This window comes from Patagioenas fasciata, chromosome 10, assembly GCF_037038585.1.
Source record: "Patagioenas fasciata isolate bPatFas1 chromosome 10, bPatFas1.hap1, whole genome shotgun sequence".
Lineage (NCBI taxonomy): Eukaryota > Metazoa > Chordata > Aves > Columbiformes > Columbidae > Patagioenas > Patagioenas fasciata.
Window position 1 is genome coordinate 6,860,693 of NC_092529.1, and position 25,644 is coordinate 6,886,336.

General features: G+C 41.9%; 2 protein-coding genes across 3 annotated transcripts in view; one reads left to right on the top strand and one right to left on the bottom strand.

Moving 5' to 3' along the window:
- The window catches only part of NINJ1 (ninjurin 1), a 294,431-nt gene that overhangs the window by 146,651 nt on the left and 122,136 nt on the right, over positions 1–25,644 (bottom strand). The window lies entirely within an intron of this gene.
- Positions 1–25,644, top strand: part of FGD3 (FYVE, RhoGEF and PH domain containing 3) — a 97,700-nt gene that overhangs the window by 69,937 nt on the left and 2,119 nt on the right. For both annotated transcript variants that reach the window (XM_065845491.2, XM_065845493.2), the window contains exons 8-18: positions 190–328; positions 960–1,018; positions 3,497–3,643; positions 4,149–4,241; positions 4,698–4,777; positions 5,213–5,243; positions 5,737–5,838; positions 9,585–9,647; positions 15,380–15,502; positions 17,327–17,479; positions 20,182–20,322. In XM_065845491.2, coding sequence (XP_065701563.1) covers positions 190–328; positions 960–1,018; positions 3,497–3,643; positions 4,149–4,241; positions 4,698–4,777; positions 5,213–5,243; positions 5,737–5,838; positions 9,585–9,647; positions 15,380–15,502; positions 17,327–17,479; positions 20,182–20,322 — 1,131 coding nt within the window. The remainder of the gene's footprint in view (positions 1–189; positions 329–959; positions 1,019–3,496; positions 3,644–4,148; positions 4,242–4,697; positions 4,778–5,212; positions 5,244–5,736; positions 5,839–9,584; positions 9,648–15,379; positions 15,503–17,326; positions 17,480–20,181; positions 20,323–25,644) is intronic.

Sequence of the window (25,644 nt, forward strand, 5' to 3'; positions counted from 1 at the left end):
GGCAGTGCCAGGTTGATGGTTGGACTCAATGATCTTAAGGGTCTTTTCTAACCATAATGATTCTATGATAACTTGAGAAGTTGTTTTGCGCTCCTCTGACTCATGTGAATGGTCATTTTTTGTTGCTGTTCAACACCAAAGGCAGGAACAAAACCAAACCCTTCTGTGCTTGTTTTCTCTCCATTGCAGAAACAGGAGGTGTGTGGAAACCTGACATTACAGCATCACATGCTTGAACCAGTGCAAAGGATTCCTCGTTATGAGCTTCTCCTCAAAGACTATTTGAAGAAACTTCCAGAAGAGTCTCCAGACAGGAAAGATGCTGAAAGTACGTGTTAACTCCTCCTAGATAATGAGTAAAATAAAATCCTTGAGAGTTTTTTCTTCACATATTCAGATACTTTTAACTAGGGCGATAGTATAAATGGGGATTTAAATTAATCAAATTATTGCCAAACATAGCACAAAGGGGTTTTGAATGCTCTTAGAGTAGAGAAGGGTTGATATGTTGGCTCAAGGACTGAAGAGAGTTTTGGCAAATAACTTGAGACAAAATATTGAGGCTCGTAATGGCAGAACATTTGGCATTTTTATCGAATCCATTGTATGGCCAAGGACAAATACAGGAGGACAGCCTTGCAAAAACCAGAGGAAGAAAATAAGAGTGGTCTTAAATGTATGTGCTTCCCAAGGAGCATGTGCGCTATTTTTGCCTAGACTTTTAGGAGAGGAAGGTTAAACATTTAGATGTGCATGGACTGGCTGAACATGCAGAAGCGATTGTGTATATAATTGCTTATAAGCGTTCTTTTTACTTTTTGGAAGGAAAAAATGTGGTCTTTGCTTGTGCAACAGTGGTTTTACAGGAAGGAACACTGAGGGAGGTGAAAAAGAAAACCCAGAGTGCAATTAACAGATAAAATCTGTAGAATGCATAACTGCTGCTACCTTTATTGCAGAATCATTGGAGCTCATATCTACAGCAGCAAACCATTCGAATGCAGCCATCCGAAAGATGGTGAGTAGAAATTGTGTAATGGAATTGTAATCTGACTGAAACGCTTGGTTGAAGCGATGGTCCCCCACTGCACTAGGCTAAGTACTATACAGTGAGGCAGGCATTAAACATCGGTTGGATATCTGAGTTCTTGATCATAAATGATCCTTTTGCAGTTACCATGGGTTGTTGAGCCTAAATTTCACTTTTAGGTACTCTTAGGTACCCAATTGAAAAAGGACATCTTCATAAAACTCATTATTTGCTTTTCATTGAGAAAAGTTGAAAGCATTAGGTCTCTATGTAAGTTATCCTTGCAGATTTTCACACTAATTTTTTAGCCCTACAGGTCTTCACCAGACTGGAAGTTGTTTTGATTTGATTTTGGCTCATTTTAAACGCACAGAGAATGCATTTAGCAGGTGTTGGTCACTTTGGTAAGCTATACTTCCAAAGCTGGGCACCCTGAGACCGTGGAGGTTTTGAATGGTGGCACATGCACATACAGAACAGTTAGTGCATTATGATTAAGGTAAATTGACTTTATAGTTACAGGTGTTACCCCTTTTGTGCACCCAAGTGCCTCAGGAGCTTGTATATCTAATAGATCTTAAATGCTGCATATCTGGCGTAGCACCCGCTGAGCAACAGCGGGTCCCAGGTCTGCGTCCCCTTCCCTGACGCACCCTCGCTTGCTTCTGGTGGCCGCGCAGGCACCATGAGACGCATTTCCTCTCCCTGCACAGGGAAGGAACCAGCTCACGGCTGGGTATTTTCAGTATGTCTCAGTGACAGCCAGTTTCGAAACCGTCTACTTCTGTTGGAGCCTGGCATGTTCTCTTGTTAAGGATAAATTTAGGTGGAAGCTTTTCTGGTTTGGGGCCTTGAGCAACTCTTCCACAAGTAGCACCTGATTTGCTGGGACTGTGCACAGTGTCTCCACAGACAGCAGGAATATGAAACTACCAGCCAGTTGCTTTCTGTGTTGGGTGCTTTTTCTGTTAGTACACAAAAACCTGTTAGAAAAGTTGGCTATAATAATTTTGCAACCCCCATTCATTGCTGCTAACAACCTGAACCCTCTAGTCTTATTGCTTTGATTTCTTCTATAATTAATAGGGTTTGCCCAAGCAGAGACTCGAAGGAAAATGGTTTTTATTTTCTTGTTTGTTTTTAAATTAAATTGCTCATTTTCCCTTTTGATGAGAAAAAAAAATAGAATCTGCTGCCTTTTGAAACTTAGATCATTTGCTTATTTGTTTTGAATCCACAGCCCCCCACCTGCCATTTTGATTTACAGTATATTTATTTCAATGGTCTGGCTTTGTTTGGGTTTTTCTGGTGAGGTTTTTTGGTTGTTCATTTGTTTAATCATTGGTCAGAAGAATTGATTAGGACAGGAGCTGGTGTGATGGGTATTTGTGGTGAAAATTCTCAAGTCAAATGGGGGGTAAATAAAGCGTGTAAAGACCTGAAATTCCATCTCGATCTATAGATAGGCAGAGATACGATTTAGAGATGTGTTTGGGCATATTTGGGTGTACTTGCGTAGATCTCTGTGCTTATTTTCTGACCATTTGCTGACAGTGCCATTTGGAGCACATCAGTCCAGCTTGTAGTTGAAAGCCAAACCTTTCAAATGCTATAACTCAGTAGCAAGATTTAAACCCTTTTCTTATTTTGACTTCTTAAAGCTGCAGTAGTGCTTAATACAGCAGCTGCAAGTGGGTGAACTAGTTACCCTTATCCATTTGAATACCGCGTGCGGGGACTTTAATATTTGAATGATTTAATATAAAGTAGAAACAGTGCTTTGCTGAAAAGGAAGAAGTAATCCCTTCATAAAGAATTTTGACCAAGATGTAAGGATACCTGAATGCCATAAAACTGTATTTTAATCATTTTGTCCTGGCCTATTTCAGAGGTTCTTTTTGCCATGGAGGCCCCTGTAGCATTCCCCATACAGCTGAGGTTTTAGACTGAGCTTAGAAATGCAAAATAAGACCGTGCTTCCTGATGGCGACCTACCTGCCATTGTATTGACAACAATACAAGAGGTGAAACTTCTTAGAAGCTGAAATACATTCATGCTGTAGCAGAAATCTTAGTCTGAGATGTAGGGGTGGAAGCTGAGTTAGTCAATTCAAACTTGGAAACAATTTGGTAATGTACTAGTCTCCAACTTGGCCATTGATTTTGCTGCACCTGATGCCATTGCTTCCAACGATATGTATTTATTGTTTAATAGGAACATCTAAAGATAGCAAATAGATTGATCTCAAAATGATACTATCCAAGTATGACTCATGAGTGACTAATAGAGTGGTGACTGAAGAGTGTGCAACAGGTATTCATTAATTTTTGAAAATGCAAAGCAATAGCAGAAGTAAAAGTCTCTTTTCTTTCCTACTTATTTACACTTACCACAGAAATGATAATGTGACAGGCCAAATGGAATGATTTATTTTATTTACATTGCGGGGGGTTTTTCACTTACAGGAAAAGATGCACAAGCTCTTGGAAGTCTATGAGCGACTTGGTGGGGAAGAGGACATTGTTAACCCAGCCAACGAGCTCATTAAAGAAGGACACATTCAGAAACTTTCAGCGAAGAACGGCACAGCACAGGATAGGTATTTATTCCTGGTGAGTTTTTCTGTTGCTGTTTTATTTTCAGAGTTGTGCTGTGAAATGATATGTACAAAAAGCATTCGCCAGCTGAGCCCAGCTGCTCCCTTTTCTCAGCAGCACTTTTCTCTTGATGCCTTTTCCCTGGGAGTTTCCTTCCTTCTCCCAGGCTCGTGGCTTTGCTGGCTTGTCAGGCCCCAAGGGGCCTTTCCTGCCTCCCTCCTCAGCGGCTGCATTTTTGTGAAGCACCTGAGGAGCCTCATTCCCAGCTGCACGGAGAGAACAGCTCTCCTTTGCTTTCAAGGTGCTCAAATTGATACCAGAGCGGGGGAGAAGGGAGAAGCGATTGGCTGACATGTTTGTCTGTCCAGCTTCTCCCAACTGATGATACACGAACCTAGCTTGCTCCTTAAATCTCCTAAGAACTACATCTTAGAGTAAGACGTGCCGGATTCCTAAACTGCCAACATGCAGGCTCTGTCCAGCATGTAATGCCTTAACTTCAGGTCTTCCCTTGTTGCAGTTTAACAGCATGGTGCTCTACTGTGTGCCAAAACTGAGGCTCATAGGCCAGAAGTTCAGTGTTCGAGAGAAGATGGACATTGCAGGACTGCAGGTTTGCATCTCTTCCCCTGTTTTATTGCTTCCCTACTCGATAGCGTCAGATCGCTCTGAAACTAAAAATATATCGATATATGTTTGTAGGAATATAACAGAATTTTAAAGTCCAGCTTTAGAGCTCTTTTTTTAAAAATTTTAATTATGAGGTAATCACCCAAAGGTGGGTGAGAAACGGGTGACTCCATGCATACTTTGCTGTAAAACCTTCCCATGTCACCCGGCACCTGACTCTTCCCCTACTGCTCTAGGGGACTGGTTTGGGATACAGATTCAGAAGGTTTGTAGCAAGATGAGTAATTACAGAAACAATCCTTTGTTTTTCCTGCCTCTACACTGTATTCTGAGCAATCATTTCAGCTCAGTATTTCAAAGAATATATATATCTGTAAGTCATTAAAAATTATTGAAAGATAGTGGGGACTAGTAAGAAGCTGACATGTTCTTTTTACAGGTCCAAGAAATTGCCAAGCAAAACGTAGCTCATACATTTTCAATAACAGGAAAAAAGAGATCACTGGAACTACAAGCCAGGTATGGTGCTTGTTCTGTCTTTTGAGGTTTGCACATGTTTATGTAGAAATTTCTTATGTAGGGGATATGGCTGTGCTAAGTGTGACGTAGCTTTAAACCAGGAGACGAACATCAGAGATGCTTGACTTAAATATGCAAGAGAATCTGTTGGTCCCACGTCAGAGTGTGTTGAAGTGCTATGTTGATTTGCTTTATTGAGTGCTTATGGTGTTTATAGTAGTGCTTATAGGTTCCACTGTATTAGTAATTCAAACATTTTTGGCACTTTTTTGGTAGTAATTTAGGTCAATACTTATTAATAATATTTATGAAGTAGTGGATAGCAAAGCTGAAATCTTGATGCGTATAAAACTGCAAAGATGTGAATTTGAATTTACTGAAAATATTTGAAGTAGAATTATGATTTTTTCCTGTATTTTTCTTTTGTTTTAACAGAACAGAAGAGGAGAAGAGAGAATGGATCCAGGTTAATACAAAACCATTATGATACGGGTGGAGAGCACCATGCAGTTAGAACTTCAGTTTTTAAAATGATCTTGTTGGGGTTGTGGATGAATGTGTCTGTGTGAGGAAACTGGGTAGTCCAGCCTGGTGAAGCTGCTTACGGAGGAATGTGGAGCCACAGGCAGGGTCCCTCTGCTGCCACCCCAGGGTCCCACTGGTGCTGCAGGGTCCCGGGCAATGTCCGGGGCTTCTGGAGGGTTCCCGTGTCCTGCAGCCCCCAAGGCCAGCAGGAGAACCTGTAGAGACACTGTCTGATGACAGTCCTCGTTTTTAACTTCAACAGTAGTGAGTTAACACCACCCTTGGTAGTTATTAAGGCTTTTAAATTTCCATTTCATTTATGCAAGTGTAAGGGATTTTGGCTAAAATGATAATCCTAACTGTCTTCCTATGAGAGAATTTTTCCAAGGCTCCTTTTGTGACATTTCTCGTCTTTGCTGGATTTTTTGTCTCAGGTCATTCAAGCAACAATTGAAAAGCACAAACAGAACAGTGAGACATTTAGAGCTTTCAATAGCTCTTTTTCTCAAGAGGAGGAGCATCCTGCTGATGCCTCAGTAAGTATGGGTGCTTATTTCTCCTTTGCTGTAACCAGCAGTTAAACTAGACTTACACAGCTGACTTTAAAGTAGTGTAACTTTTTTCTTGATTTTTATATTACATTATGGTACAGTCAGCTCCATTTCTGTGGCTCTCAGATGCGTATCAGTCACCGTTACTCAGCCGTGCAGGTATGGAATAAATTACCCAAGGTAACCCAGTGCAAGAGACCTATCAGTCATCTTCCAGAGTAGTGGCTCATTTAGCATAACAGGTGTAATTCTTCAACATTCTGAGTGGTTGGCTGTCTGGAATTATGTTTGTGTGCCTGGGAGGTTTTCTTCATTACCTATCCCCATCTTCTCAGAGATGGCTTTGGGGATTATTTCTCTTTTCTCATTTTATTATTCTTTTAAAAGAAGTTCTAAAGAGTTGAAAGGAAATCGATTCATTTTAAAAGGAACTTTAAAATACTGTCTTATAGCTAATAAATAGATTTCAGAAAGAATACTCTTCAACTAAATATGCATAATAGTCTTGAAAGTTTATTCTGTTTCTCTGCAACTGTAATGTGTTACTCTATGCTGTGTCTGCTAGGAATTTTGTTTTGGAAGTATTCACATGAGGATGATAACAATATCTCATAATTCGACTTGAAAATGATGGTGATAACCTTAACCACAGTCATTTGCTACAGCCTAAAGGGGAGAAGGCCTGGGAGAGGGAAATTTTTAGTAATTTTGTGCAGAGCTGCCTGTATATTGATAATGTCAGTGGTCAAACATGTTAGATCGTGGAGCGCAGGGAGAGAAGGTCCATCTGCAGAGATTAAACTTGGGGATCTTTTTATCCTCCCTTTCCCCCTCCCCTCATAAAGTTTTTTCTTTTTTAAATCTTTTTTTGGATACCCAACCATTTTTGAAACCTCGCCTTCCCCAGAACTGCTGCAGTGACTCAATAATGCTGGGTTTTTATCTGACTGATTTCCCAGGGGGCTCAGGGGCATTGTTAGATGTTCCTCTCATCCCAGCATTAACCAGACTGCCAGTGGAGATCTCTGCAAACCTCCGCAGATCTAGGACCCTGTTGCTGAAAGCAGCCAGCAATGAGCCATTTTTCAGAATATGGCAGAGCTTACGGATCGTGTGCTATTCACTAGCTAGAAACACTTGGAAAAAAATGGAAAAATAGTCAGTTCTTACCTATATTTTTAAGTTAACTCATGGCTGTCTTCAGAACCAGGATGCCTTGATGGACAAATGTCTTTTGCTAATAAGCAAACTAGTAAGCACACTTCTTTCTACCCAATGAAGACACAGTGTCTGTTTAACTTTGTTTTTATTATTATCATCTTCCTTTGTAAATTCCATTTTATTTTGTTCCTGTGTTAATGGGGTAGACACATGTTTATACTCCTCTGGTTCTAAAAGTTGAGCAGAGCAGAGTCTGGTTTATCTCCTGGCTGTGATATTAGTGCAGCATGCACTTTAATTTATTTCGTGCCAGAATGCTAACCTGCATTTTTAGGAGATTATCTTATCTAGATAATCAGCTTTGAAAACTGATGTCACAGCTAAATATCTGTCATTCAAAAAGAACTGAAGGTAGTTCTGTAAGGAAAATTGGACAAATAATGACTGCATTCTTAGTAGCAATATGCTGCTGTAGGCAGCATCCGCCATACGTATCTCATCATCTTTATGGAATATTGGGCAGTGTTCTGTAAAGGAAAAAATGACAATAATCTTCCTTTTTTTGCTCTCATGACTCAAGAAACAGATATGCATTCATGGATTCCTGGCTGGATCTGTAACAGCTACTAGAAATTGGTTTTAATAAGCCTGTAGAAAAAGAGCCAAATTGCTTTTCTCCATCCCTGAGCATACGTTTGCTGTGTTACAGTGCTTAGAATTGATTTCAGTTGCAGACCAGCCCATGCCTTTGCACGCAATCCTTCCTGTGCTGCTGTTTTCCCTGCTGGCTTCCCCAACCTCAGACAAGCGCTGAGGTTGATCTTCACCTGTAACCTGCCCACAGACCTGCGAGTTCTTGGAAGTGCAGAAATCTGACATTTGATCTGATTCTTAAGATACCCCCTGCAGAACAATGTCGAGGAATTTGTGATGTCCCAGCTGTCAGGAGGTGAACGTTCAGAGCTGTCACCAGTCGCTCTCTGACTGTCACGGTGTCTTTGTCTTTTCAGAAAGCTCCAGGGTCCCTTTGTGGCTTAGTTCCTTCAGAAAGAGGATGCTCATCTCCATGTTTTCCCTTTTCACCTGCAGCATTTCAAGGCTGTGTGAAGGGTTTTTATAAAGCCATCTAAACCTGTTCCCGAGGAAGAGGAATCGCTGCTTGTCTCGAAAGAGCTGTGTGGGAAGGACCCTGTTTGTGCCTTACTGGAAGGCTGGCAAGGAAAAGTGCGGCAGAGGGCTCTGCACAAGTAGCGTCCTCAAGATTTTAGAGTTGGGACTGCTTCTGGTAGTTAAACCATGAGTTTTAGATCCTGTTAAATCATCATTATTTCCCCCCCACGCCCCCATTTCTGTTCCTCCCCCAAGCCCTGTGGTCGTTCTGACAAATGTCTTCATCCACACCGCATCTCACTCACTTGGATTGATAATGGTAACATAAGGGGAACAAGCCCTGTTGAAATCTTTTCCGGGTTAAGAGTAGAGGGTATTTGATTTTTAGCACATTTTTCCAAATAAAAGTGCATGGGAATCTGAACAGGCATCTCGAGAAGTTTACTCTTTTCCCTAACCTTGCTGGGACCTTTCTCAGTCTTTCCTCCAAACCCCATTTTCTTTCCACATTTGCATTTCCTTTCCCAAGTCCCGTGTCACAGCACACAGGTGTCCTTTTACTATACAGAGGGATCAAAGTACATGGGTTGATGAGGATTCCTTTCTGCTATGAAGACCCACAGCTTGCTGGGTTTTTGCAGAGGCAGAAGTAGTTGGCTGGAGCTGTACGTGATGCCTCCCTTTCATTAAGCTGCATTTTCTGAGGACTTGCTCCAGGGGTGACACAGCCCCAGCCCCAGGGAATGCAGTTGCTCATTTGCTTGTTCTTGAGCGTCAACTGATTGTATTAGTATATAAATAGATACAACTGTGTATCAGAATGAATAGCTCTTCAATTTGGCTGCTTACTCAAAGCTACAGTACAGGCTTTTTTGCAATAACAGAGGTTAAACCTTTTTGCTTTCGAACAGAAAGAAGCAAAAATGCACTGGAGATTTGGGTAACCTTGAAATATGAGACATTGTCTAATCAACAAAGGAAGAGAATTTATCATGAAGAGTCTAATATTTTGAGAACCACCTGTAAACTTGCGAACTCCCTGTACATTAATGGCAGATGGGATGGTTTTCCTTTTAGGATGTAGCCTATGATTTTGGTGTACCTAAGGTTGTTATTTGCCCTCTATATGTATTAAGTAATGTATAGATGCCAGTTTGCATTTATTAAGAGGTTGAGAGATATATTGCAACTAAGAAAAACTGACCTGAGTGCTGTTTGAATGGAACCCACTGACTGCACCAAGCAGCAGCCTCGGTACGTCCCTGCCATCGGTAACATCACCCTCTTTGTAGTCAACCCAGCATCAGAGTGGCTGAGTACCTGTGCAATTAAAGTGTGTTCACAAGCAAGTAGTTGAGGGGCTAAAAGCAAATGATGCCATGTTTTCTTTCTCAACATTTAATATATTTCAGGAAGAATGTCCATGTTGAAGTTGTTGTGTGTTGTTCTCTGTCCCTCAGATAGCCAGCACCAGCTCGGTGGAGTCGATGCCAGGAGCAGATGGTGGCGGTGCGTTCGGAGGGGTAGGTCATTTGAATCCGATACTTTCCATAGAGCAAGACAGGGCTGTTGTGTTTCTTTTGTAGCAGGAAAAAAAAAATCAGCTATTTCAGTATATCAGTTTGTATTCTGCCGTCTGTTGCTGCAGCTGTCCTGTCCTTAACTTCTTGGCCACGTTACACCCACAGTTACTTGCAGAGTTTACACCATCAGGAAATTTAAATCCTCCTGTTCCAGATATATCTGCACATGTGTGTGAATGTGGTTATGGGGACCGTGGCTGGAGGGAAGTTGATGGGTACGGTTGTGGCATTAGGGGTTTTGTGTTTGTTTTTGGATTCTGATAGGGAGCTACACTGCGTGCTTGGGAGCGGAGGGCAGAGATGAGGAAACCTGGCTGGTTAGTACTGTGAGACTGTGTAACTTGGGATTTCATCTCCAGAACCACATTTTGATTAGCGCTTCTTTCATAGTGTGCCTTTCATACTTCTGCCAATACAGAGAAGATGATAGTACTTTCATACATCTCTGGCCTCTAAGTGATTGGCTGCTGTGAAAGCAAAATATACTTTTAAAGGTATTTTTCATTTTGCTCTATACAACATTTGTCACTGATGCTGAGTCAAACCAGAGGTTTTGAGTCCTTAATAAGGTCTGTTTTTTAGTGTTCTCGTCTCTCATACTATAGGATATTGTGTATTAATATTAGCATGAACTTTTACATAACAAAGGCGCCCCTTAGCAGGCTTTTCCAGACCAAGCTTGTAACCTACTGGTAGAGTTTACAGAGTATCCATGAAAAGCTTTTAAACAAGCCAGCAACCTGACCTACACAAACAAGAGCTCATTAAAAATGTGTTTGTAATTAGTATACTCCTTGCTATTTATTGTCTGTTCACATTTCATATTTTCCCTAAGCAATTTTTAATGTATTTGTAGTCACTTTTGTGATTAGTCCCCTGTATTAGTCCCCTGTTCCTCGAGTTACAGATGGTACAGTGAGCAACCTGTGGGTCTTCAGTTTCTTAGGGAATGCAGATTTTAGTTGGAATTAAATTTAAAAAAAATTAGATCTTTATAGTTGATTATGCATAGTCATGTTAGTGATTCGTATAGTATATCTTGACACATTAAGTAATTTTCCTTAAGTTGCGTATTTAAAGAAAAATTCGATTTCTGAGATAGAAACAAAATTGAGTTGATCAAAACCACAAAGCTAAAAATATCTAAAATTCTGTAATATTGATTCTTGGGTCTCATTTAGCTGTATTGTAGCAAATGGATAACATCAGCGTGAGCAAGAATTCAGATGTTAGTTGCCGCATTCAAAAATATTAATTTTTAATGATGACTTTGCTATAGAAACATCTCAGTGAGTGCTCGAAGAGAGTACATTCTGTGCTTAAAACAGCTTCCTCATGCAAACCACTTGGTGGTAGTGGTGGTCAGCAAACTGGTGTCTCCTTCTCAGGTTCTGCTGAGTCTCCTGACAAGTCTCTCAGGTTTTCTGCAGCATTGCATGTTCACACAACCCGACAGCAACAGTCCAGTGCAGGCAGCCTGAGCTGTGTGCTGCACAGTGTTGCTATGTGCTGCACAGTGTCACTGTATGCTTCACAGTGTCGCTGTGTGCTGCGCTGCGTCACTGTGTGCTGCACAGCATCGCTGTGTGCTGCGCTGCATCGCTGTGTGCTGCGCTGCGTCACTGTGTGCTGTACAGCATCACTGTGTGCTGTGCTGCATCACTGTGTGCTGTGCTGCATCGCTGTACACTGCGCTGCATTGCTGTGTGCTACGCTGTCGCTGTGTGCTACGCTGTCGCTGTGTGCTGCGCTGTCGCTGTGTGCTACGCTGTCGCTGTGTGCTGCGCTGCATTGCTGTGCGTTGCACAGGGCCACTGTGTGCTGCGCTGCCTCACCGTGTGCTGCACAGCGTCACTGTGTGCTGTACAGCTGTGCAATCTGTGCTCAACCATCTTAATGCACGAGGAAAATACAAGCCAGTGGAAGATTGTCTTACATGTAATCTTGCACATATGACATTGGCATATAGAGAAACAAACTAAACAATTCAGCTGCATTACAGAATACAAAATATACTATAAGATTTAAATCAATTTCCCATGTATAATCAGCATTTCCAGAAGCTACTGCTGATGTTCTTCCCCATTGTGGGTATGTCCAAATATGTAATTTGTAAATGGAAAACATGAAGCTGCTTAAGCATAATGAGAAGAAAATTATTTGAACCCCCTTTGTTGCTTGTGTGTCTGCCCATGTAAGAGTCTCATCAGACCGTGTATATATTGCACGTACAGCACTGAGGCTTAATTGCTACCCATCAGGTTCAGCGGCTTCAAAACAGAGCTGGGTACACCAAGAAAGATGAGAAATATGACAATTATTCCAGTGCATTAGTATCAAGATATTCCAGTTGAAGGTAGAGCAGCTCTGTATTAGCTTCCCTCTTAACATGCATCGACCGTGAATAACGTTCCTTGTATAATAAAGGACACAGTTGCAAAGTGACTGTTAAATTTGCCTTTGATGAACAACGTTTGTGAATTATAATGTATGTCCTTGTTTTCTCCAAAACCTGCTCTGTTCAGCTGGCGTGCAGTTAAAAGTACATGGCAAGGTTGCCATCCTGAGCCGTTTGGCTGGGATTGGGGGGCTGCCCGGGCAGCAAAGTCTCATAGTTTTCACAGGGATGCAAAGCAAAGGGCTTCTTAATTCCTTCTCAGTGTCAGCAGTTAAATAACGTAATATTGAATAAGTCTTTCTTCTGTAATTGCTCATTGGAATTTTCCAAGTCATAAAGAAAATACATTTTCATTTTTATCATCTTTTCTACAGCTGCAATAGCAGTGTTTCAAATACTTGTGTTCTCACTGTATTCCCATAATGTTGAGAAATATTATGAAACATTGCTGGTATTCGTCAAACACTTAAAGACCTCTTTCTACAGGGCCTTTTTTATTAGTGAAGTTAGTATTAAATATTTGTTGTACACTACACCACAAGTTAAAATGGTCTAAAATAAAAGCTCATGCGTAACTGTCATAACAAATCTTGTCCAATGTAATACCCCTTCTGCTTTTTTTCCTTTGTCAAATATATGGGTCATGTATTGCTGAAAGTGAACACTGTCCCAACTGTTTCACATCGAGGAAGAAGTCAAATATGAGACCAATTAGAGGATACATCCAGCTTGAGTCTTCTCTGTGTTATAGAAACATACACATGGGTGATGATGGATATTCCTGTTGAAGTACAAATCAAATTAACCAATTTCCACATGAAGCAAGTCCATTCAAGTCATGGTAGAGGAACTTCAGCATTTTTCCTGTGCAGGCACGTGTAGGTATTGACTGAAAGCCAAAAACTGCATTTGTTTAGCATTTGTGAAGATGATCTTCCAGTCATAGTTCACAAGGCTAAATGGCACCTTCATTTACGCTCTTGCAGTGCCAGTAACTCTAGTGAAATTGTGGTTAACATAAGAATCAAAAGGCTCGTTATGCTATATACAAATTTTAACTATTAAGAAAATAAAGAATAAGCTTGACCAATGAGGAAATGCTCTGATCTAACAGCTTCAGGGGAACCCATCCCTAGCCAGTGGAAGGAAAATTACTCTTCTAAAAAACTAAATAGCATTAGCATCAAAATCAGAATGAGAAACAGCTGCCTTTAGCCAATATATGTGTTACAAATAAAAAAGTTACTCTGTAGATTGCTCGGTAAGAGCTTTTCAAATCGCCTTAATTATGTGCGTTACATGGAGGGGCCTAATAGAGCCTGAAAGGGATGTTTTTGCCAGCGATTCATGAGGCATTGTTCGGGTGGTGCAATTCCATGTCATACTCGTTACATCTGGTTCTTCACAAGAAAAGTGAAATACTGCACTCCACTTTTGTGTGGGCAAGGACTTGGGCTTGCGGGCGTTCTGTTTAGCCGAGCAGTTAGGGTGTACGTATATGGTGCAGTGATTTTCCTGAATGAACAAACCCGTGTGACTGTGCTTCACTAAGCTGAATTGCAAAACATCCTCTGTGCTTGTGTACGAGTTTGAAACGTTACTATTGCAGCTATAGAAAAGATAATAAAAATGAAAAGGGCCAATCCAATTAGAAGTAATTAGTTGTGGTTTTGTTGTGTAATGCCATGACAAGCCCGGGTGGTTTCAATAGCTCTGTTGAATACAATGTGCTTCCCTGCGCGCAGGGACTCGGGGAGACTGCGGATGGGGGAGCTGTGTCAGCTTGGAAAATTTGGGGGGGATTTTTTGTTTGTTGATTGTTTGGCTTGGTTTTTAATCGGCCTGAAAATCTGTATTAGTGACCTCTGCAGGTTAGTTGTCACTAAGGTGGGGCCGCAGGGCAATTGGCAGAATTTCCACAGGGCTGGTGACACCTGCCTGGTGCTCCTGGGGAGCTGTAATTGCTGCTGCCTCCCACCACACATGCCCACAGCCTTGTGTTAAATAAAGGCTTTGAAGAAGGGGGAATTTGAGCCAGTTCTTCTCTCTCAAGTGGACTTAAGTTGTGACGTGGTGTGCACGGGTGATTTAAAGGGAATGGGGGTGTCGAAAAGTCCAGAATGTGTGTAACCTCCAGTGACCCTGATCTTCACTTGGTTGACTTTCAGACAGAATGTAAGATACTTCTGCTCTTTCAGTGTAGAGGAAGTGTTTCTTCTCCCAGTGGTCTGTTAAATGATTGTGTCAAGCAAACAAAAATGAAGAGAGTTACCCAGCCTCTTGTCATGCAAGAGCTGTGCCACAGGACCATGGTACAGCCGCCTCCTCGGGGCTGGGACCTCCGTGCAGATGCCGCCTGGCTGGAGGTGCCCCGGGTGCATCCCCAGGAAGCTGCTGATCCCTTCACAGAGCCGTTTCTGGCTGGGGAGGGGGAACAGTATTTATGTATTTCAAAGAGAAAACAAAACAGGGGGCCTGCTTGAAGTTCCATGGGAATCTGTATTTTTATGAACCGCACGTGGTTGTGTTAATGCTCTTCAGTGTACCAGAAAATTGTACAACTGTGTTTAATTATACTGAGTGACCTCATGCATCAGCTTAGGTGCTTAGCTTAAGGGGGTGAACTCGCTTGGCTACCTGGGCAGCGGATAGAACGCGTGTTCTGCCAAGAGCAGCTGACAGCAGGTACCTGGTGTTGGTGTCCATGTCTTCCCAAGGGGCTCAATGTTTCCTCCTGAACTGGGAGGGAACCTCTGGAAACTCCTACATTGAGCATTTGAAATGGGGTGGTGTAAAAATCCACTGCCAGCACGTACACGTCTTCAGTCCAGCAATTTTTCCCAAAACCTTCAGATCTCCCCCCAAAAAAAACCCAGAAGAATTTACAACACACTCACAAAGTCAACAGCTTTTACCTTCACTGAGTCACGTTGCAGCAGGGAGGAAAAGGCAAGTGCTGGAAGGAAAGTTCTTCTTGAGAACCCGCATTGCTGGTTCCTCCTCACCAGCCTGGGACATGAGGTCGCTCGGTGACTGTCAGGGCACAAGTAGGCAGGGGGGACTTGAAGAATTGGCTCGAGCAATCTGAGATCACATAATGCCACAGCAGAAACAGCCATCCAGCTGGAGGCCGTGAGCAGAGCTGACGGGAATTCTTTTCTAAAATGATGTGAAACCCAAAGAGGATCTTTGTCAGTAGGAGAACGCCGTGAATTGTTTTGTGATCTGTTTTATATTATTTTTCTTAATCGCATAATTGTACTCTTCATTTCAGAGTGATTCCTGTAGGAAATCTTCCAAATCGAAGCGAGACAAGGAGAAACAGGCTTGCAAGAGCTGCAGTGAAAGCTTCAACTCCATCACTAAAAGGCGGCACCACTGTAAGCAGTGCGGGGCAGTAAGTATCAGGACGCACTGAGCTTTGTAGTTTCTTCTGCAGACACTGTTGGAGACAATTCTTAATTTTTTCAGTGCAGGAATTTAAAGGTGCTCTGCTTCATGGCAGGTCATTGACAGAGCAGATCTTTCCACTTGCTTTATTCCCCGTGGTAATCACAGGAAAAAAGGGCAAAACTCTGGTGCAATGGGCCTAGTCTGTGTTGTTTTAAAGGCAAATACAGCGCCTCAGTGGATAGAAAGAAAGGTGGTGCCTTCCCTGGGGACGTGTGTGTGTCTGGGGAGAGGGTTGTCTGCTCTATTTTGTTTGCAGAGACAGAATGACCTTCTGAGAGCTGTACTGCACACACCAGCTCTTGCAGGATAAACAGCTGAACGTACAATGTTAAAGACAGATGGGATCTTGTTTCCCTAAAGTAGAGTCGTCAAGACTTGCTTGTGCCAAAGTGGATTCCTCCTGCTTAAAAAGTCAAAAGAAACGAGTCCTAGAGATTCAGGGCAGGTTAGAGAGGACTCTTAGCTGCCCTTCCCCAGTGCCATTTACTGACAGCTTAATTCTCAGTTTTTTTTCTGAAAATCACAACCACAGCCAAGATGAGATTGATTTCTGCAATATGACTTCAAACCTGCCTTCCTTGACTTGTGTTCCTAATGTAACTAGTACAGAATAGTGTTATTTAAATGCCATTATACATTTGAAGTGAAGATAAATTTTCAGCTGAAGAGAGGCCTAAATGTATAGTTAGGATGTTTAAAGGAAACTTCAGTCTCAGCAATTAAAATAAAATTACACTTTTGCACTGGAGTCGGGATTTTCATCCTTCCAGGTTTGTTTTTATTAATAATTACGAAAATCGTGAAATAGATTTCTGGAGGTTTAAAATATTCCATTGCAAAGCTCAGTATTACTAAAGAAATGAAATAAAAGCTTTCTCTCATGGACAGAGAGATAACAAAGATTACATTATTAATGATTTATTGTTAAACATCTGTTGGTTATGTGATGTTTTGTGATGTGGCAATAGCATTCAAATCAAAGAAGTTAATTCATCTCAAGGAAAGACTATTGTGTTTCTAAAGATGCTAGCTTGCTTTTGTTTATATGACTTCACTTAACACTTGGTGAATTAAGGCAGTTACCTTCATATAGTAATTAACATCTCACAGTGAAGCATATGATAACGTGTACTTGCACCTGAAGGGCATTTGTAGTGTGGTGTTGTACAGTAAATTCCAAGTGGGTGTTGGATTTTTAGCGTGAAAACAGGTTCCAGAGCTGCAGCTCCATCACTCCTCACATGCACTGCTTTCATGGCACTGAGGAAAGGAGTCAAAAATTGTTTATTTGACATCAGACAAATAGTTTTTAATGGATAATATATTGGGCTATGTTCTTGAAATGGGCAGTGATTTTTGGATTCCTTAGTTCTTTCAGGATGAGCTGCCTAAGTGATGAGGAAGCATCAACCACATTTACTCCGAAAATCAGTCCTTCCTAGACCATTTTATGGTGGGCATTAAAAAGCACTAATTCCTTTGTCAACCTAAAGTCTTTTGGACTCATAAAGGCTTATAAGAGAAGCAAACTTGCATGATGTTAATCATCAGGTATTTCCCAAAAGGTGTACGTTTTCTCTTAGTGCACAGCATGAGGTCACAAAAATGTGAATTATTATTGGAGGTAAATAAAGAAAATATATCAGCCGCTCTGTCTTACATTACTTTTCCGGATTTTACTGTAATAACATCTGCTCTGCAAGTCACTTTCCTTGGAGAAGGGTTATGTTTTAATGATGGCTAATAAAGCACCATCTTTCTGTTACAGGTGATCTGTGCAAAATGCTCTGAGTTTAAACCACTTGCAGATAACAGCCGTCACAATCGAGTGTGTAAAGAGTGTTTTCTGCAGTTACCAGCAAGCCCGTGCAGCGCTGGAGTGGAAGCAGCCGGGGAACAAAAGAGAAGAGCAGCTGCAGAGGTACGGTATTTCGCTAAGAAACCTTTGGTGTCCCTTTATTTTTCTTTCATTTCTTTTTTTTTTAAATAAATAAATAAAATTGTTTCGCTATCTTTTTTGCCCTCACCGTGATATTGAACCCTCTGGCTCGTAATTTGCTTTGAATGTGCATGCAGCCTGAATGCTGTTTGTAAATGGTGAGCGTTCATTGTAGGATGCCGGTCATACAGGGGAGCACACAGGTTTTGCAGCGAACCATCAGCTTTCAAAGTAACACAAAAAGAGGAAAGACTTCTGGCTTCTTTTTATTATGGTGCGTTTCCAATCTTGAGTTATGCACAATAGCTATTGGCAAAACTTGGCAAAATCAGAATTGTTTTTTTTCACTTTAAACTTCATATAGAAGATGCTTTTGCACTCCTTATTTCACCTCCTGTCAAAGTATCATTGAAACAGGTTTTTTCTTAGTTGATCATGCAAAAGTTTGGCATCCATTGGGAAGGCTGTAAGGATTCACTGAAACTTTCTTGAACCTGCTGTAATGCAGACTCTTTTCTCCAAGACCTGACTTCTGCAAATTATACTGTGCAAACTGCCGCTTCACAAGTGCTACAGGTGTCACCAAGCTGTATACCATGGTAACGGGACAACCTACCGTTATTTTTTAAACAAGAACAAGGAACATGTTGGCAAACTGATTTGTTTCATCGTCATCCACAACAACTGAACCTTCACTTACCAATGTTTTTTTAGACGATGGGCAGAGCTGTGAGAACCATTACATGCCGCACTTTTCGCAGTCCACCTTGAAGAAAAGGTTTTGTATTTATTTTACTGGAGCTGGGTCTCTTTAGCTTGGAGAAGAGGAGACTGAGAGGTGACCTCATTCATGGTGATCAATATGGAAAGGGTGAGTGTCAGGAGGATGGAGCCAGGCTCTTCTCAGTGACAACCAATGGTAGGACAAGGGGTAATGGGTTCAAACTAGAACATAAAAGGTTCCACTTAAAGATGAGAAGAAACTTCTTCATGGTGAGGGTGCCAGAGCCTGGCCCAGGCTGCCCAGGGAGGTTGTGGAGTCTCCTTCTCTGCAGACATTCAAACCCGCCTGGACACCTTCCTGTGTAACCTCAGCTGGGTGTTCCTGCTCCGGCGGGGGGATTGCACTGGATGAGCTTTTGAGGTCCCTTCCCATCCCTGACATTCTCAGATTCTGTGAAAGACAGCCAGAAATCACTGCAGATGTAAAAGAGGACATTCATCTCAGTTGAAAGTGGACCCACAGGGACACATCTTCTGGGGGTACATCAGATTCTTGCCACAGCCACTGATACAATGAGAACATCATCACAGATCATCCTTCCCCTGATGTGCTGACCTGTGCCATCACTGGTAATAGTTGCAGCCTATACTGAAAATCACCTTACCTTGAAAAACGTTGTTCTGGAAGACACTCCTGAGAGCCACCAGACTGCTTCCGGCCTTGTTAGACTCCTCAGAACCAAGTGACATGGGAGAGAGCTGGAGTCTGAGCAAGAGACGTAAACCTGCCAGCGCATCTCCAGAGCTCCTGGAATAAATGCTTCCTCAAGGAGTCTTAGGCTCTACCCTGCTCTGCTTTCCAGCATGTCAGGTTTCTTTCCAGGCTGCTAAATGTACCTACACAGGTAAAATCACACCAGCACGGTGCCAGAGTGAAGCTGAGTGCTGCTCAGGTGTTTCGTCAGTTTTGTACCCAGACACAGCCAGAATCTCAGGAACACAAAGTGGGACACAGCTACAAATGCACTTTGTCCCTCCTGAACTGCTGTGCCTGCAGAGAAGATTCTGGATCAGGAGTTTGGTACGATTGGGAACTTCAGATATACACAACAGCTATGCCTACAGACGATCAGGACTTAACATTCGTCAGCACAGACTGTACTATCTCATGATAAACTTTCTAGTGCTGTTTCCACAGAGCTGTTTGCCAGTGAAGTGAGAACCTACCCCAGCCCAGCTGAGAGCTCTGTTCATCTGAAAAGGCAAAAAGCAAACCGGTGAAATGTGACCTATAGCCTTACTCCAGAAAGCAGATTACAGCAGAAAGCTGTAAAAAAAACAGGGAAAAGTCTTTTTTCCCCTCATATTCTCAGGCTTCTAGCCTTGTGCTGAATCTTCAAAGGATCAGGCAAAACGCAAGAAAGGTATCTAGAAAAGAAAGATCAGAGCTGATCTGCTTCTTTCTCCCCTATTTACATTAAACATTCTTAACAAGCTTAATAGCAGCTGAGGAGATTCCCACTTTACAAATGTTATTGCTAGAAATCCCCAGGAGGCTTCTGTGCAAAGTCTAATCTGAACAGGAACTCTGTTTTTCTTTGCTTTCTATCAAAAGACAAAATTTCTTTCAACCATTTTTTGCCCTAGTGTGCTCTGATTTGTCTAACGTCTCCACATCCATGCACCAGGAGTGTCTGCTAATACACCTTTTTGGTTAATTTGAAAACATCTTGTGGAATTTAGCTTCATGTACACTGGGAACACTGGTTCAATATCTGTTTCTGTTACATGGAATTGTGCTATTTCTTGGGGGTATATAATGATGCTTCAACTTTTGTTCAGTTACAGGCCCTACAGTATTATTTTACTCTGGACAACTTAAGTATGTTTTATACTTAATTCTAAGTATTTTGCCCATGTAAGCACCAAAGAAAACAGCTTTTTTTTTTTCCTTTGTGCAGAAGCAAAGCATCTTAGCAGCTGAAAACAGCCTCTTCAGCAGCTACCTCCAGTTCCTTGAAAAAGGGAAGACTTGGTACAAAATGTGGGTGACCATCCCCAAGACCGAACCTCTTGTTCTGTATCTGCAAGGAAGCAGCCAGGTAAAATGACATTCATGAGGGTTAACACCAAAAAAACCCCACCAAAAAGTTTAAATATATCAAGCTGAGAAATAGGTCAAAGGATTTGGCTTGGTTTCAACAACAAAAAATGAACTTGGTATTCTGAATATAGCACAAAACCTCAGAGATTTCAGATTTCCTTGTTATCTGTAGTTACTGTGAACAAATGTTTAAGCTCATAGCTTTTCCATTTTTTAACAAAAAAGGACAAAACAAGGATCATTTGGTTGTGCTTTGGCTTTTTTAGAGGTTTTAGACAGGTATATTCAAGGTTTTCTTACCCTGTCATTAAGGAAAGCACTTTCCTATGAAATGTACAGGGCTGCAAAGCAGTCTGAATATTGCAATTGCTGGTTCAAGCTTTTTGGGTTTTATTAAACCTAGTTCTGGATTGAGAGGGTAGAGGAATTTGTGGAAATGTAGATGTTCTTCAGCATGAAAAATGGGCTGTGTTTGGTACAGCTCCTTGTCACAGCATCATGTGATTTTTATCTTTACTTGAAATGATTACTGTGGTAAGGATCGTTTATTTTTTAAAGTGTGCTGTTGAAGTTAACTAGCATCTGTGTGTGATGAAAGCCAAGTGATAGAAATACTTATGTCCAGGATAGAACATCCAAAATAGAAATATCAGTCATGCTTTCTTAGTGCTGAAGATAAAGATTGACAATCTTGAAATTAGATCCCCCCCATCCAGTTTTGTATTTGGCATCTAATGTGTTTATATGCAGCTTTGTTTTATCTCCTGGGTGGGATGGAAGAAGAAATGGGTCTGAATTCAGTCCATCATTACCCTGCTGTGATTGTAGGATTTGCTTTTTACGAGCGTCGGTTTGTACGGCTGTAGTTTGGAGCAGTCTGGGAACTCAATATTACCCGTGATTTTATAAAGTAAAGCTTATGACGTAAAGCTTACCCCATAGCAAACCTTTGACAGAAACTACACCTTGTCTTTGGAAGTGTGTTTGTTTTGCTGCTTGTCAGGAAGAACAGCTCTGGTGTGTGATGTTTGAAGTACAGTGCTGGAGAGCCGGGAGCTGCAGGTCCTCGGCCTCCCAACCAGCTCAGCAGGAGACGCAGGACTGAAACTACAAGCTGGAAAAGCAAACGGCCTCCGACAAAGCGCTGAAACGCATGCAACAAACCCAATCGATACATCTCTCTGGAGCCAGGGTCTGGGGAGAGGAAAAAAGCTTTAAAAAGCAAAGCAGGGAGGATGGCTTCACTACAAAACTTTTTCACTCGTACAAAAACTGTTGCCCTGGACCAGGGCATGCTCTGTATCCCGTTCAAACAAGGCAGCATCTCACACAGGGCAGCCTGGGGCAGGAGAGTGGGAAGAGAGGGAGAGAGGTCTAAATTCTTTGGCCTTCTTCACCCGGGAGCAACGTATGTCATAGAATCACTTTGGTTGGAAGAGACGCTTAAGATCATCGAGTCCAACCAGAACTTTGACAGTAAACCGTGTCCCTGAGAACCTCATCTATACATCTAAGAGATGACTGGAATGAGGAGTTGAGAGGAAGCAACACCTCTTATGACCTAGACAGAGAGTTTCTCCTAGTGCCCAACCAGTCATCTCAGGACAGCACAAGTAATAACCCATGGGACATAAATCAGCTGTGTTTAGTGCACAGCAGAATGATGCTTGATCGTTCAGGCCCCCTCCTGAGAGCTGTGCAAAGCCAGGCTTGGAAGCTGGAGAAGCTTCTGTGCTTCAGATTCTACATTTCTTTGTTCGGTGCCCTGCCAAATTTGATCTTGAGCCTCTGTTGATATTATTAGTAAGATCCTATTTTTTTATGGGAAAAGGGTGCCTTTGTCGATTTTATGACAGTTAAATTTAGTGGTTAGTGTCCTCCACTATTTTAGGTATGAGATAAATCTCCCAATAAAGCATCAGGAAAGCACACAGGGCAAGGTTGACCTATCTTACATTCAATAACCGAGCCAGGATTTACTATCAGGAACAACCAGTTGCAGGCTGCGGCTGGAACAACAAAAGTGAGTCCCTTCTTCAAGGCCATACCGCTCATATGTATACTTTCTTCAATTTGCATCCAACTGAAGGAAGAAGTTAGGAAGCAAATCCCATTCCTTGATATTAAACCAATGTTCTTGTTAGTCCTGGTTTACACAGTGTACAAGACTTTTGAGAAAAATTGCTTCTAGAGCTTCTTTCCTGGTGGTCGAGTGTCTGGAGTCAAACTGCTCATACGCTTGGATGTTATTTCCCCTCTCTCAAATCTCTTTAGGCCTGCAAAGAAGCATTTCAGTGCCTAAAAAAAATAAAGAGGTGCTTTTTGGGAATAATATCACCAACAGTGGTATTAAAGGTCTTGAAACACAGACCAAGTGAAGCATGACCGTAGGAGTTTGAAATTTGGGCAGTTGTTTTGAAAAGGAACAGAAAGAATAGTTGCCTCTTGGGAAGAAGGAGTAAACCAAGCTGAATCTGGAGCTTCTGATACAGTAAAAGCCTTGAAGCTTCTGTTCTCTGCAACCGCGGCCCTCACACAGAAGAAGGGATGCCAGTGCAAATGGAAATATGATTTCTTGGCTTTAATATAGCAAGAAAACTGCTCTTTTGCTTCAGATCCTTGTTCCATGAGAATGAATTAATCCCCTGAGTGTTCACGGTTTAAGTCTTGCATAAGGATATATGCATGAGGATAAAATTCGCAGCACATTTCGGTATGGAAATCATGCCAGTTTTATCTGTCCTCAAACTGAAACAGGATTTGTGCAGCTGTTTGTCATGTTGATCTGAGTGGAATTATCAGAGCTTCCTTACAAGCAAAGACCACCTCAAGCTTAAGGATCAGCAGTTTTATAGAAATTTCTCTGTATTTCCAAGGACTCTTCCTGGAGCTTCTGCCTCTCTTGGCCTTGTAAAATACACAGCTACCCCCAGAGCTCTGACACTGACTTACATGTGGTTGAGAAATGCAGAGTTCAGGAGCCCCAGCTAACCAGAAAAATAATGAATTTTGGAGAAATATGGAGTGTACATCTAGTATAGTGGTAGCTGGTGCACATAATAATAATCAGGTTTGATCCAAGAGAAAATTTTGCTTTCCAATTTCTGAAGAAAAATCTTCTATTCATCACATAAATGTGATTTACTACTCCTAGAAAATAAAGGAGTAGCTGAGTTTTGAAGTTGAGCTCTGGGTTTTAGAGAAGTATTTTTGGCAGTTGTCTATTGAGCCTGTTTAGGTGAAGCTTTAATTGGCCCAGCACGAAACTCTGCCTGTCCTTTTGCTTGGTCCTGCAGAGCTTTGCATCTCAACACATCATCGTGCCACAGGAATCTGCCAACAGTTTGTGCAAGGTTGGGACTGGATAGTAAACAGGCAGAGAGTGGAGTTTGGGTGCCAAACCACAGATTTTGTTTGCGTGCTCAGAAGTAGTCTGGGAAGATGATAGTTGCCCATCAGTGGGTAACTTGTTGTGTGTATTTGTGTAAGAAGAGCTTATATGCTGCAGAGATGTGCAGTGCGAGAGGGATGTCTGTGTGGAGGAGCACGGGATCAGGAACTGCCCGTATGGTGGAACTGAACTCTCCATTCTCAAGTCTTAAAGCCTGAGTGTTGTAAGGGCTATAATAGAACAATAAATGAATGCTGCTGTAATTACCTAGATAAATAATACATTAGTATCATGCCGCTTAGAGTCAGGACGAGTGCACAATGTTTGTGATTGCTAACAGTATTATGCAATCAGTAGATTTTTGTGTATCACTCACTATCTCAGGGAAATGATTGAAATCAACCCTGAAGGGAAGCTCTTCTCAGCACTTGGTAGTTTGGTCTGATGAAAGACTGATATTGTGAAACCCTGGTGTGTTGCATACAGAAATAAATTAAAAAAAAAAAATAATCAACCAGCCAAATCCAGTAGGCTTTGAAAAACTGAATATGACATCTCTCTGTAAGGCCTGTAAATCCTACTTATGTGGTCAGTGTAGGACCCGAATTCAGAACAGCTCCTGGATGTCTTGGATCCAGAGATGCTCAGGGCCCCGCAGAGAGATCTGGTTTGGGGGTGCGGTGTGACTGCAGACTGAGTGCTTCACCTGTATCTGTCAGCAGCGCAGCTGTTCAGAGATAATTTCAATCCCTTCCTTTTGGATCAGGCAGGTACAGAGTGACAAAGGCATCATATTAAGAGAAGGGAGGAAGCAAGACCAAAGGCACTCTGCCTAATTTACCTGTGTCTGCATGTGGTGGGTAGGTGTAACAGGTACAATTCAAACATCAATTTGCTCTTACGCTGCACTTCTTGGCTACAAACAATCATTTTTCATTGTCATGGGCAACCTTGAGTTTTACATATGACAAGTCTCAGTGTCTATTTTTGTAAAACAAGATCAGCAAAGCAGGCATGGTTGAGCTTGCATGTGTTCTTGTGCATTTTGTGCTCATCAGTCCCATATTTGCTTGCTTTAGCATTGCCACGTATCCAGGTCTGGAGCTACTCTGTACATGCCAGTTCAAACTTCTGCACGTGCAAGAGCTCTCTGTTGTGCAGATGCAGTTGTGGTGTTGGGATCTAGGAGTTGTATGCTGCTTTTAACGCAACTTGCACTCAAACAATCAGTGTTTGACCCAAAGTTGATGTAAATCTCCTTGAATAGCGCTTGATCTTCAAGCAGGTGGACTCTGGCATTTTTTCATAACAATAAAAACTGGTAGATTAATTAATCAGAAAACTTGCATTGATATAATAAAATGTGTAGACACATTTTTGACTGTGTAATTTTTGCCCCTTGATTTAAAGTGTGTGTTTGCATTGATGTGAGCAGTTCTGAAACTTTATGGTTTTTTTCCAGATTTACCAAGTCATCTGCATTCAGTATGGGGTGACAAAAGAATGACTTTGTCACCTCTCTGTGGGATGCCTTGGTAACTTTGGTGTGAGACGTTGAACTTGAGTAGGCTGCTACACAAGTAGCTGCTACAAGAGACGCTGGCTTCTTCTGGATGCTTGATGTGTGTGTGGTTTAGACTTCAGTTTGGGGACCCACCTTTGAAAATGCTTTGCTGGCATCAGTTGAAGCGAGTTGCTTGGTCATGGCACGGCCTGCCTTGCCAAAGTGTGCCTTTCCTGAGCGCTCGGAAAGGAGCTGCTTGATGGCCAAGACGTGACTGCTGGAGAGCTGGATCGCTCCTTACATCTGCGAGTCATTCTGGCCTTCAGAGGATGCTCAAGAATCTGAGCTTTGACTTCCTTGACAGCTCTGAAAGGCATCATTTGGGTTAGTGACCCGAGACCTTCTGAGAAGATTCACTGATTGAT